This window comes from Sinohyriopsis cumingii, chromosome 14 (genome assembly GCF_028554795.1).
Source record: "Sinohyriopsis cumingii isolate HCF-2022 chromosome 14, ASM2855479v2, whole genome shotgun sequence".
NCBI lineage: Eukaryota > Metazoa > Mollusca > Bivalvia > Unionida > Unionidae > Sinohyriopsis > Sinohyriopsis cumingii.
The window spans coordinates 92,900,500-92,914,777 of record NC_142974.1 but is presented as its reverse complement, the minus strand read 5'-3'; the positions used below and the strand labels follow the sequence as shown (position 1 = coordinate 92,914,777).

Here is a 14,278-nt window from a genome sequence, read left to right as displayed (position 1 = left end):
ATTTCAGGTTTGACATTATTAAGCGATAAGATGATATATATTAATTAAGTTAGAGAGTTCAAGATTGAGAGAAAGCGTTGTAGATGTTGCTAATATGACAACCTTACTCTTGTGTAAATAGAAATTCGTGGAGAGAAGATAATTTGGACTTGAATAGTTAGAAGAAAATAAACCAGACTTTATTTTAGCACATTTACTTAAACATAACGATATTATTGATACAAAATCTTGCACTGAGATATCATTATATAGATCTCTTTCAGGCAACATTATTAATTATAGAAAGGACAATTATTTCGAAAATTGAATAAATTAATATCTTCAGTGCGCTATACCTGTCCGATTGGATACATGGGATTCAAGGGATTCAAAGGTAATTAAATACGATATATATATATATATATATATATATATATATATATATATATATATATATATATATATATATATATATATATATATATATATATATATATATATATATATATATATATCTTTGCGAGAAGGAGAGAGTGAGAAGAAAACAGATGGTTTGGTTGTGTGTCTGTATGTGTGTATGTATGTGTTTCATTACGGTAATGTATACAGGTATTAATTTTTTTTCTTCAGCGCGGATACAATGTCTCATCTGGAACAGGGATTCTACAGGTAAGTATATACATTTCATATACATATAAATATATATGAGATAGACAGAGACAGAGAAACTGCATGTGTGTCTGTGTGTGGATGGGTTTGTATGCGATTCTTATCGCTAACATATACCAGTATTTATATTTATGCACGATGTTTAAATGTGCAATATCATGGAAAGGTAAATGTCACGATACCGGCGAAAATTGTAGAATTATATGGGTAGTGGACAGTGTCTTAAACAAAATGTCGATGTGTTTTTGCAAGTTTTTCCTGGATTACAAAAGAAATTTTTTGTAGGCGAGATAGGTTTCCGTCCCAAATATGACAGGATATAAAACTTAAATGTTACATGTCTGCATGTATCAGACTTCGAACAGTATTTCAAATCATGTCCGCATAGTTTTGACTTGATGAATAACAAGTTATGGTCAATGGATAAAATATGACAAGAGAGGAGTTGTACAGTTTTTGTATAAATCTCTCTGTGCTTTGTTAATTTTACTACCATTGCAGTTTCACGAAAGGTAAAGTTACAATAATGGCGGGTCAATGTCGTTTGGTGTTCTGTCGAATCATTTGCTTTTGCGTGTCTTTTTTTGGTCGTGCTTTGATCGATTTTCTTGTATATATTTTTTTTATTGAAATGCTGAATGTGTGTTCCAATGACAACTCTAGAAGTTTTATGATTTTCATCTTAGGATTATTCAACAAGACGATGAATATTAATAAGTTAATATGTTTAGCGCGTACGATGTGTCATTATCCTCGATGCTAGAATTGGGTACTGACAGGGTTGAATATTTATTTGAAACTATATGATGACTTTGCCATGGTGTCAGACGTTTTGAACTTATATCTCAAAGCGTTCCAATATTTAATTAATTTGTACAACGTTCTTTTGCATGCAAGTTCATGGACATAATTCACTGTAATGAATGAAGCGAATGCTTCTACGATATTTGTTAACGAAAGAATGTTTGGTTTTGTAGTATATGCTGATGGTTGAATCCATACAATCGAAACTAAAATAAAATATTTCATTAGGTCATAAATTCCATTCCATTAATGACGGCCCTTTATATCCCTCAATTCCAAGAGTTTATGTCATCTTCATCATTTTCATATCTCATACGTTATTGGGGTAGATCACAGAGCAAAGTGGAATAGACAATATAGTTGTAAAATAATGAATTATATGCTTAAATATCGGAAACTTGATGTCTGGCGGATCAATGTGGAATATTGACGGATAGGAATGAAACAACATTATTTGGAAATTATTCAAATAATAGAATAAAATACAATCCAGGAAAATAAATATTTGTTACCCTATGCTCGAAAATTAAAAATCTAAAGAAGATTATCTTTGAAGAAATTAACAAACACTCATGTCAGGTAATGAATATGAATAAAATATATATAGACATAACCACTAGGCAATGCAGCAAATTGAAATATATAACTTTTCCTAAATGTGCAATGTCGTAAAGAGATAAGTGTCACAATGCGGAGGGAAATTCTCTCCTTTTTGAAAATGTGAAATGCTTATTTGTACGTGTTCGTTGCTAGCGTTCATATCTTTGTTTAATATATTTTGAAACTTAAACTGCATGTTGTTATGCAATGAATTTAACTGTTAAATATCTTTCTTTTCAGTGCGAAGAAGTATCGAATGTCGAAACTGTAAGGATAATTGTATACATGTGTGTATATATATATATATATATATATATATATATATATATATATATATATATATATATATATATCTGTGTGTGTGTGTGTGTTTGTGTGTTTGTATATATGTGTGCGTGCTTGAATGTGTATGTGTGTATGTGTGCGTGTTTGCATGTGTGTGTATGTATGTGTGCGTGTTTGCGTGTTTCCCAATGCGAGGGAGATAGAGGCAGAGAGGGATTGCGTGTGAGTTTGTGTGTGTCTGGGTACGCATTGTTTACTTACGGAAATAAGTACCAGTATTAATTTTTATGCGGGATGTTTTAAATACGCAATATCTTCAATAGGTACATTTCGCGATACGGGCGGATATTGTAAATTTATATGGTCATGGCCTGTGTCTTAAGCAAAGTATTGATCCTTGTTGCAAGTGTTTCTTGGATTGCGAAACAAATTTGTTTTAGTCGATATTTGTTTCTGTCTTTAACAGGAAAGGAAATAATATCGAAATGTTTTGATCTCAGCGCGTGCCAGGCTTCCAAAAGTATTTCAATTCATATCCGCCTTGTTTTGAATTAATGTTTAGCAAAGAATTGTCAACGGCTGAAATGTGAGGTTTACATGAAAATGAAAACGTTGCGTTTTATATTTCCATCTCTGCATTGTCACGTTTAGAAAGGATGTCTCTAGATTTGCGGTATGGGCTATGTTCTTATGACAGACAATATATTGGAGAATGTTTGCAATGGTGCCATGTATGTAAAAGGAATAGTCTCTGTCACATTTAGAAAGTATTATATGTCTCTAAAATATGACCGGAATGGAAGTTGTTAGTAAATATATATCCGCACTCTCTGTCGCTTTTGAAGTACGCGACATATTTACATAGTTTGATTGCATCGATATCATATGTGTGACAAGAGAGAGGTTGTAAAAGTTTTATATAGGTATCCTTGTGCTTTATTAACCTTACTACTAAAGCAATTTCATGACAGGTAAAGATACAATAATGGCGGATCAAAGTCATATGGTGTTCAGCTGAATTCTTTATTTTTGCATGTCTTTTTGGAGTCGTGTGTATATCTATCTTCTTGTTATATTTTTAAATTTTAATGCTGTGTGTGCGTTTTCCAATAGGAGAACTAACCTCATTATGATTTAATGTTTTTAGGATGATTCAACAACAAGGCGATGCATATTGATAAGTTAATATGTTTAGCGCGTACGATGCGTCATCATTCTCGATTCTTAGATTGGGTACTGATAGGGGCTAATATTTATTTCAAATTACATAATTATTTTTGTCATGGTATCAGCCTTTTAGAACTTTTATCTGAAAGGGTTCCTATTTCAGTTAATCTGTACAACGTTCATTTGTACGGAAGATCATAGGAAGAAATTTTTATCGAACCGGGCAATGACTTAAGCAAATGTTTTTTCTGATATTTGGGAATGAAAGGATGTTGATTTTGTAGCATATGCTGATTTTTGAATCCGTACAATCAAGCCTGGAATAAAATATTTCATTACATCGTAAATTATATTCGTCATAGTGAAGTCCATTTATATCCCACAATTCCAAGAGTTTATGTCATCATCATCATCATTATTCCTATAGTCCCCATCGTGTAAAGATGGAAATTAATAACTAAGAAAAGCAAAGGACAAGATTAGTGGTGTCATGAAAGAGATAAAGGAGGAGAAGGAGGATGAAGAGGAAAGAATAAGAATACGCAAATGGAACGAAAAAATTGAAAAAGAAGAAGAAAATGAAAAGAGGAAGAAAGAAGAGGAGAAAGAGGAGGAAGAGAAGAAGAAAGAAGAGGAGGAGAAGAAAAAAAAGAAAGGGAAGAAGAGTGTAGGAGATAAAATAAGAACTTGGTGGAGAAAAAGAAGAAATTAGAAGAAGAAAACCCAAAGGCCCTTTTCAGGGCCCCCATATTTCTCGAAAAGAGATAGCCTTTCCACTGCCTACCCCTTTTTTTAAAATTAAATTTAAATTTAAAAAAATTGTTTTTTAAAAAAAAAATCCCATATTCAATTCCCCTTGACGCTAGACAGTCCCACGATTTATTCCCATGTTAAATTTCTCTTGACGCTAGACAGTCCCACGATTTATTCCCATGTTAAATTCCCTTGACGCTAGATTGTCCCACGATTTTTCTCCATGTTAATTTTCCATTGACGCTAGATTGTCCCAAGGGGTTCTGTAATGCTAATTCCCATTGACGCTAGGGTATCCCCCTTCACTACTAACCGGGCAATGACTAAAGCAAATGTTTTTTCTGATATTTGGGAATGAAAGGATGTTGATTTTGTAGCATATGCTGACTTTTGAATCCGTACAATCAAGCCTGGAATAAAATATTTCATTACATCGTAAATTATATTCGTCATAGTGAAGTCCATTTATATCCCACAATTCCAAGAGTTTATGTCATCATTATCATTTTCATGTCTCATACCTTATTGGTGTAGATCACAGAACAAAGTTGAATAGGAAATAAATTTGTAGAACAATGAGTTATGTGCTTAAATATCCCAACCTTGATGCCTGTCCGATCAATGACGAATATTGACAGATAGGAATGAAAGACTTATGTTTGGACATTACGCACATCTTGGAATAAAATGCAATATTGAAACATAAATCTTTGATACAATATGCTCGAAAATTGGAAGCCTAACTATTGTCTTTGGAGAAAATATTAAATATCCCTGTCAGATAATGAATCTGAATAAAATAGAAATGGACGTAACGACTAGGAAATGTATCAGATTGATAACACTAACTTTCGCTAAATGTACAATGTCATGAAGAGGTAAATATCACGATGCGGAGGGATATTGCATCGTTTTGGAAATGTTGTGAAATGCTTATTTATACGTGTTCGTAAGAAGTGTTATTATCCTAGTTTTATATCCTTTGACACATAAACTGCACTGTGTTGTGCACTGAATTTAAATATTACATTTATTTTTCTTCAGCTCGAAGCTGGAGTTTGGTAATGTTAACAAGAGTTTCCTGCATCAGGAAACAAAGTTATTGTAGGCCCGATAGGTTTCTTTGCTAGAGATCACGGGAAGGAAACGTTAATTATCTTGATCTGTGCACGCGTCAGGATTCCAGAATTATTTCAATTCTAGTCCACCTGGTTTTGACTTGGTGTTTGGCAAATTGTGCTAAGGCCAATGGCTGAAATGGGCGGTTTTCATGGAACGAGAAACATAGTGTGTGTATTTCGTTGTCTGTAATGTGAGCTTTAGAAATATGCATGTATGAATTCAAATATATGTGTTGGAATAAGAAGACAAACCTGATTCTTATTTCAGGTTTGACATTATTAAGCGATAAGATGATATATATTAATTAAGTTAGAGAGTTCAAGATTGAGAGAAAGCGTTGTAGATGTTGCTAATATGACAACCTTACTCTTGTGTAAATAGAAATTCGTGGAGAAAAGATAATTTGGACTTGAATAGTTAGAAGAAAATAAACCAGACTTTATTTTAGCACATTTACTTAAACATAACGATATTATTGATACAAAATCTTGCACTGAGATATCATTATATAGATCTCTTTCAGGCAACATTATTAATTATAGAAAGGACAATTATTTCGAAAATTGAATAAATTAATATCTTCAGTGCGCTATACCTGTCCGATTGGATACATGGGATTCAAGGGATTCAAAGGTAATTAAATACGATATATATATATATATATATATATATATATATATATATATATATATATATATATATATATATATATATATATATATATATATCTTTGCGAGAAGGAGAGAGTGAGAAGAAAACAGATGGTTTGGTTGTGTGTCTGTATGTGTGTATGTATGTGTTTCATTACGGTAATGTATACAGGTATTAATTTTTTTTCTTCAGCGCGGATACAATGTCTCATCTGGAACAGGGATTCTACAGGTAAGTATATACATTTCATATACATATAAATATATATGAGATAGACAGAGACAGAGAAACTGCATGTGTGTCTGTGTGTGGATGGGTTTGTATGCGATTCTTATCGCTAACATATACCAGTATTTATATTTATGCACGATGTTTAAATGTGCAATATCATGGAAAGGTAAATGTCACGATACCGGCGAAAATTGTAGAATTATATGGGTAGTGGACAGTGTCTTAAACAAAATGTCGATGTGTTTTTGCAAGTTTTTCCTGGATTACAAAAGAAATTTTTTGTAGGCGAGATAGGTTTCCGTCCCAAATATGACAGGATATAAAACTTAAATGTTACATGTCTGCATGTATCAGACTTCGAACAGTATTTCAAATCATGTCCGCATAGTTTTGACTTGATGAATAACAAGTTATGGTCAATGGATAAAATATGACAAGAGAGGAGTTGTACAGTTTTTGTATAAATCTCTCTGTGCTTTGTTAATTTTACTACCATTGCAGTTTCACGAAAGGTAAAGTTACAATAATGGCGGGTCAATGTCGTTTGGTGTTCTGTCGAATCATTTGCTTTTGCGTGTCTTTTTTTGGTCGTGCTTTGATCGATTTTCTTGTATATATTTTTTTATTGAAATGCTGAATGTGTGTTCCAATGACAACTCTAGAAGTTTTATGATTTTCATCTTAGGATTATTCAACAAGACGATGAATATTAATAAGTTAATATGTTTAGCGCGTACGATGTGTCATTATCCTCGATGCTAGAATTGGGTACTGACAGGGTTGAATATTTATTTGAAACTATATGATGACTTTGCCATGGTGTCAGACGTTTTGAACTTATATCTCAAAGCGTTCCAATATTTAATTAATTTGTACAACGTTCTTTTGCATGCAAGTTCATGGACATAATTCACTGTAATGAATGAAGCGAATGCTTCTACGATATTTGTTAACGAAAGAATGTTTGGTTTTGTAGTATATGCTGATGGTTGAATCCATACAATCGAAACTAAAATAAAATATTTCATTAGGTCATAAATTCCATTCCATTAATGACGGCCCTTTATATCCCTCAATTCCAAGAGTTTATGTCATCTTCATCATTTTCATATCTCATACGTTATTGGGGTAGATCACAGAGCAAAGTGGAATAGACAATATAGTTGTAAAATAATGAATTATATGCTTAAATATCGGAAACTTGATGTCTGGCGGATCAATGTGGAATATTGACGGATAGGAATGAAACAACATTATTTGGAAATTATTCAAATAATAGAATAAAATACAATCCAGGAAAATAAATATTTGTTACCCTATGCTCGAAAATTAAAAATCTAAAGAAGATTATCTTTGAAGAAATTAACAAACACTCATGTCAGGTAATGAATATGAATAAAATATATATAGACATAACCACTAGGCAATGCAGCAAATTGAAATATATAACTTTTCCTAAATGTGCAATGTCGTAAAGAGATAAGTGTCACAATGCGGAGGGAAATTCTCTCCTTTTTGAAAATGTGAAATGCTTATTTGTACGTGTTCGTTGCTAGCGTTCATATCTTTGTTTAATATATTTTGAAACTTAAACTGCATGTTGTTATGCAATGAATTTAACTGTTAAATATCTTTCTTTTCAGTGCGAAGAAGTATCGAATGTCGAAACTGTAAGGATAATTGTATACATGTGTGTATATATATATATATATATATATATATATATATATATATATATATATATATATATCTGTGTGTGTGTGTGTGTTTGTGTGTTTGTATATATGTGTGCGTGCTTGAATGTGTATGTGTGTATGTGTGCGTGTTTGCATGTGTGTGTATGTATGTGTGCGTGTTTGCGTGTTTCCCAATGCGAGGGAGATAGAGGCAGAGAGGGATTGCGTGTGAGTTTGTGTGTGTCTGGGTACGCATTGTTTACTTACGGAAATAAGTACCAGTATTAATTTTTATGCGGGATGTTTTAAATACGCAATATCTTCAATAGGTACATTTCGCGATACGGGCGGATATTGTAAATTTATATGGTCATGGCCTGTGTCTTAAGCAAAGTATTGATCCTTGTTGCAAGTGTTTCTTGGATTGCGAAACAAATTTGTTTTAGTCGATATTTGTTTCTGTCTTTAACAGGAAAGGAAATAATATCGAAATGTTTTGATCTCAGCGCGTGCCAGGCTTCCAAAAGTATTTCAATTCATATCCGCCTTGTTTTGAATTAATGTTTAGCAAAGAATTGTCAACGGCTGAAATGTGAGGTTTACATGAAAATGAAAACGTTGCGTTTTATATTTCCATCTCTGCATTGTCACGTTTAGAAAGGATGTCTCTAGATTTGCGGTATGGGCTATGTTCTTATGACAGACAATATATTGGAGAATGTTTGCAATGGTGCCATGTATGTAAAAGGAATAGTCTCTGTCACATTTAGAAAGTATTATATGTCTCTAAAATATGACCGGAATGGAAGTTGTTAGTAAATATATATCCGCACTCTCTGTCGCTTTTGAAGTACGCGACATATTTACATAGTTTGATTGCATCGATATCATATGTGTGACAAGAGAGAGGTTGTAAAAGTTTTATATAGGTATCCTTGTGCTTTATTAACCTTACTACTAAAGCAATTTCATGACAGGTAAAGATACAATAATGGCGGATCAAAGTCATATGGTGTTCAGCTGAATTCTTTATTTTTGCATGTCTTTTTGGAGTCGTGTGTATATCTATCTTCTTGTTATATTTTTAAATTTTAATGCTGTGTGTGCGTTTTCCAATAGGAGAACTAACCTCATTATGATTTAATGTTTTTAGGATGATTCAACAACAAGGCGATGCATATTGATAAGTTAATATGTTTAGCGCGTACGATGCGTCATCATTCTCGATTCTTAGATTGGGTACTGATAGGGGCTAATATTTATTTCAAATTACATAATTATTTTTGTCATGGTATCAGCCTTTTAGAACTTTTATCTGAAAGGGTTCCTATTTCAGTTAATCTGTACAACGTTCATTTGTACGGAAGATCATAGGAAGAAATTTTTATCGAACCGGGCAATGACTTAAGCAAATGTTTTTTCTGATATTTGGGAATGAAAGGATGTTGATTTTGTAGCATATGCTGATTTTTGAATCCGTACAATCAAGCCTGGAATAAAATATTTCATTACATCGTAAATTATATTCGTCATAGTGAAGTCCATTTATATCCCACAATTCCAAGAGTTTATGTCATCATCATCATCATTATTCCTATAGTCCCCATCGTGTAAAGATGGAAATTAATAACTAAGAAAAGCAAAGGACAAGATTAGTGGTGTCATGAAAGAGATAAAGGAGGAGAAGGAGGATGAAGAGGAAAGAATAAGAATACGCAAATGGAACGAAAAAATTGAAAAAGAAGAAGAAAATGAAAAGAGAAAGAAAGAAGAGGAGAAAGAGGAGGAAGAGAAGAAGAAAGAAGAGGAGGAGAAGAAAAAAAAGAAAGGGAAGAAGAGTGTAGGAGATAAAATAAGAACTTGGTGGAGAAAAAGAAGAAATTAGAAGAAGAAAACCCAAAGGCCCTTTTCAGGGCCCCCATATTTCTCGAAAAGAGATAGCCTTTCCACTGCCTACCCCTTTTTTTAAAATTAAATTTAAATTTAAAAAAATTGTTTTTTAAAAAAAAAATCCCATATTCAATTCCCCTTGACGCTAGACAGTCCCACGATTTATTCCCATGTTAAATTTCTCTTGACGCTAGACAGTCCCACGATTTATTCCCATGTTAAATTCCCTTGACGCTAGATTGTCCCACGATTTTTCTCCATGTTAATTTTCCATTGACGCTAGATTGTCCCAAGGGGTTCTGTAATGCTAATTCCCATTGACGCTAGGGTATCCCCCTTCACTACTAACCGGGCAATGACTAAAGCAAATGTTTTTTCTGATATTTGGGAATGAAAGGATGTTGATTTTGTAGCATATGCTGACTTTTGAATCCGTACAATCAAGCCTGGAATAAAATATTTCATTACATCGTAAATTATATTCGTCATAGTGAAGTCCATTTATATCCCACAATTCCAAGAGTTTATGTCATCATTATCATTTTCATGTCTCATACCTTATTGGTGTAGATCACAGAACAAAGTTGAATAGGAAATAAATTTGTAGAACAATGAGTTATGTGCTTAAATATCCCAACCTTGATGCCTGTCCGATCAATGACGAATATTGACAGATAGGAATGAAAGACTTATGTTTGGACATTACGCACATCTTGGAATAAAATGCAATATTGAAACATAAATCTTTGATACAATATGCTCGAAAATTGGAAGCCTAACTATTGTCTTTGGAGAAAATATTAAATATCCCTGTCAGATAATGAATCTGAATAAAATAGAAATGGACGTAACGACTAGGAAATGTATCAGATTGATAACACTAACTTTCGCTAAATGTACAATGTCATGAAGAGGTAAATATCACGATGCGGAGGGATATTGCATCGTTTTGGAAATGTTGTGAAATGCTTATTTATACGTGTTCGTAAGAAGTGTTATTATCCTAGTTTTATATCCTTTGACACATAAACTGCACTGTGTTGTGCACTGAATTTAAATATTACATTTATTTTTCTTCAGCTCGAAGCTGGAGTTTGGTAATGTTAACAAGAGTTTCCTGCATCAGGAAACAAAGTTATTGTAGGCCCGATAGGTTTCTTTGCTAGAGATCACGGGAAGGAAACGTTAATTATCTTCATCTGTGCACGCGTCAGGATTCCAGAATTATTTCAATTCTAGTCCACCTGGTTTTGACTTGGTGTTTGGCAAATTGTGCTAAGGCCAATGGCTGAAATGGGCGGTTTTCATGGAACGAGAAACATAGTGTGTGTATTTCGTTGTCTGTAATGTGAGCTTTAGAAATATGCATGTATGAATTCAAATATATGTGTTGGAATAAGAAGACAAACCTGATTCTTATTTCAGGTTTGACATTATTAAGCGATAAGATGATATATATTAATTAAGTTAGAGAGTTCAAGATTGAGAGAAAGCGTTGTAGATGTTGCTAATATGACAACCTTACTCTTGTGTAAATAGAAATTCGTGGAGAGAAGATAATTTGGACTTGAATAGTTAGAAGAAAATAAACCAGACTTTATTTTAGCACATTTACTTAAACATAACGATATTATTGATACAAAATCTTGCACTGAGATATCATTATATAGATCTCTTTCAGGCAACATTATTAATTATAGAAAGGACAATTATTTCGAAAATTGAATAAATTAATATCTTCAGTGCGCTATACCTGTCCGATTGGATACATGGGATTCAAGGGATTCAAAGGTAATTAAATACGATATATATATATATATATATATATATATATATATATATATATATATATATATATATATATATATATATATATATATATATATATATATATATATATATATATCTTTGCGAGAAGGAGAGAGTGAGAAGAAAACAGATGGTTTGGTTGTGTGTCTGTATGTGTGTATGTATGTGTTTCATTACGGTAATGTATACAGGTATTAATTTTTTTTCTTCAGCGCGGATACAATGTCTCATCTGGAACAGGGATTCTACAGGTAAGTATATACATTTCATATACATATAAATATATATGAGATAGACAGAGACAGAGAAACTGCATGTGTGTCTGTGTGTGGATGGGTTTGTATGCGATTCTTATCGCTAACATATACCAGTATTTATATTTATGCACGATGTTTAAATGTGCAATATCATGGAAAGGTAAATGTCACGATACCGGCGAAAATTGTAGAATTATATGGGTAGTGGACAGTGTCTTAAACAAAATGTCGATGTGTTTTTGCAAGTTTTTCCTGGATTACAAAAGAAATTTTTTGTAGGCGAGATAGGTTTCCGTCCCAAATATGACAGGATATAAAACTTAAATGTTACATGTCTGCATGTATCAGACTTCGAACAGTATTTCAAATCATGTCCGCATAGTTTTGACTTGATGAATAACAAGTTATGGTCAATGGATAAAATATGACAAGAGAGGAGTTGTACAGTTTTTGTATAAATCTCTCTGTGCTTTGTTAATTTTACTACCATTGCAGTTTCACGAAAGGTAAAGTTACAATAATGGCGGGTCAATGTCGTTTGGTGTTCTGTCGAATCATTTGCTTTTGCGTGTCTTTTTTTGGTCGTGCTTTGATCGATTTTCTTGTATATATTTTTTTTATTGAAATGCTGAATGTGTGTTCCAATGACAACTCTAGAAGTTTTATGATTTTCATCTTAGGATTATTCAACAAGACGATGAATATTAATAAGTTAATATGTTTAGCGCGTACGATGTGTCATTATCCTCGATGCTAGAATTGGGTACTGACAGGGTTGAATATTTATTTGAAACTATATGATGACTTTGCCATGGTGTCAGACGTTTTGAACTTATATCTCAAAGCGTTCCAATATTTAATTAATTTGTACAACGTTCTTTTGCATGCAAGTTCATGGACATAATTCACTGTAATGAATGAAGCGAATGCTTCTACGATATTTGTTAACGAAAGAATGTTTGGTTTTGTAGTATATGCTGATGGTTGAATCCATACAATCGAAACTAAAATAAAATATTTCATTAGGTCATAAATTCCATTCCATTAATGACGGCCCTTTATATCCCTCAATTCCAAGAGTTTATGTCATCTTCATCATTTTCATATCTCATACGTTATTGGGGTAGATCACAGAGCAAAGTGGAATAGACAATATAGTTGTAAAATAATGAATTATATGCTTAAATATCGGAAACTTGATGTCTGGCGGATCAATGTGGAATATTGACGGATAGGAATGAAACAACATTATTTGGAAATTATTCAAATAATAGAATAAAATACAATCCAGGAAAATAAATATTTGTTACCCTATGCTCGAAAATTAAAAATCTAAAGAAGATTATCTTTGAAGAAATTAACAAACACTCATGTCAGGTAATGAATATGAATAAAATATATATAGACATAACCACTAGGCAATGCAGCAAATTGAAATATATAACTTTTCCTAAATGTGCAATGTCGTAAAGAGATAAGTGTCACAATGCGGAGGGAAATTCTCTCCTTTTTGAAAATGTGAAATGCTTATTTGTACGTGTTCGTTGCTAGCGTTCATATCTTTGTTTAATATATTTTGAAACTTAAACTGCATGTTGTTATGCAATGAATTTAACTGTTAAATATCTTTCTTTTCAGTGCGAAGAAGTATCGAATGTCGAAACTGTAAGGATAATTGTATACATGTGTGTATATATATATATATATATATATATATATATATATATATATATATATATATATATATATATATCTGTGTGTGTGTGTGTGTTTGTGTGTTTGTATATATGTGTGCGTGCTTGAATGTGTATGTGTGTATGTGTGCGTGTTTGCATGTGTGTGTATGTATGTGTGCGTGTTTGCGTGTTTCCCAATGCGAGGGAGATAGAGGCAGAGAGGGATTGCGTGTGAGTTTGTGTGTGTCTGGGTACGCATTGTTTACTTACGGAAATAAGTACCAGTATTAATTTTTATGCGGGATGTTTTAAATACGCAATATCTTCAATAGGTACATTTCGCGATACGGGCGGATATTGTAAATTTATATGGTCATGGCCTGTGTCTTAAGCAAAGTATTGATCCTTGTTGCAAGTGTTTCTTGGATTGCGAAACAAATTTGTTTTAGTCGATATTTGTTTCTGTCTTTAACAGGAAAGGAAATAATATCGAAATGTTTTGATCTCAGCGCGTGCCAGGCTTCCAAAAGTATTTCAATTCATATCCGCCTTGTTTTGAATTAATGTTTAGCAAAGAATTGTCAACGGCTGAAATGTGAGGTTTACATGAAAATGAAAACGTTGCGTTTTATATTTCCATCTCTGCATTGTCACGTTTAGAAAGGATGTCTCTAGATTTGCGGTATGGGCTATGTTCTTATGACAGACA

At 32.6% G+C, this 14,278-nt stretch overlaps 1 protein-coding gene across 1 annotated transcript in view; it reads left to right on the top strand.

The window, feature by feature from the left end:
* Positions 1-14,278, top strand: part of LOC149784407 (uncharacterized) — a 105,941-nt gene that overhangs the window by 69,475 nt on the left and 22,188 nt on the right. The window contains exons 11-13 of the mRNA XM_089932986.1: positions 610-648; positions 6,223-6,261; positions 11,849-11,887. Of these exons, the coding sequence (XP_089789112.1) occupies positions 610-648; positions 6,223-6,261; positions 11,849-11,887 (117 nt within the window). The remainder of the gene's footprint in view (positions 1-609; positions 649-6,222; positions 6,262-11,848; positions 11,888-14,278) is intronic.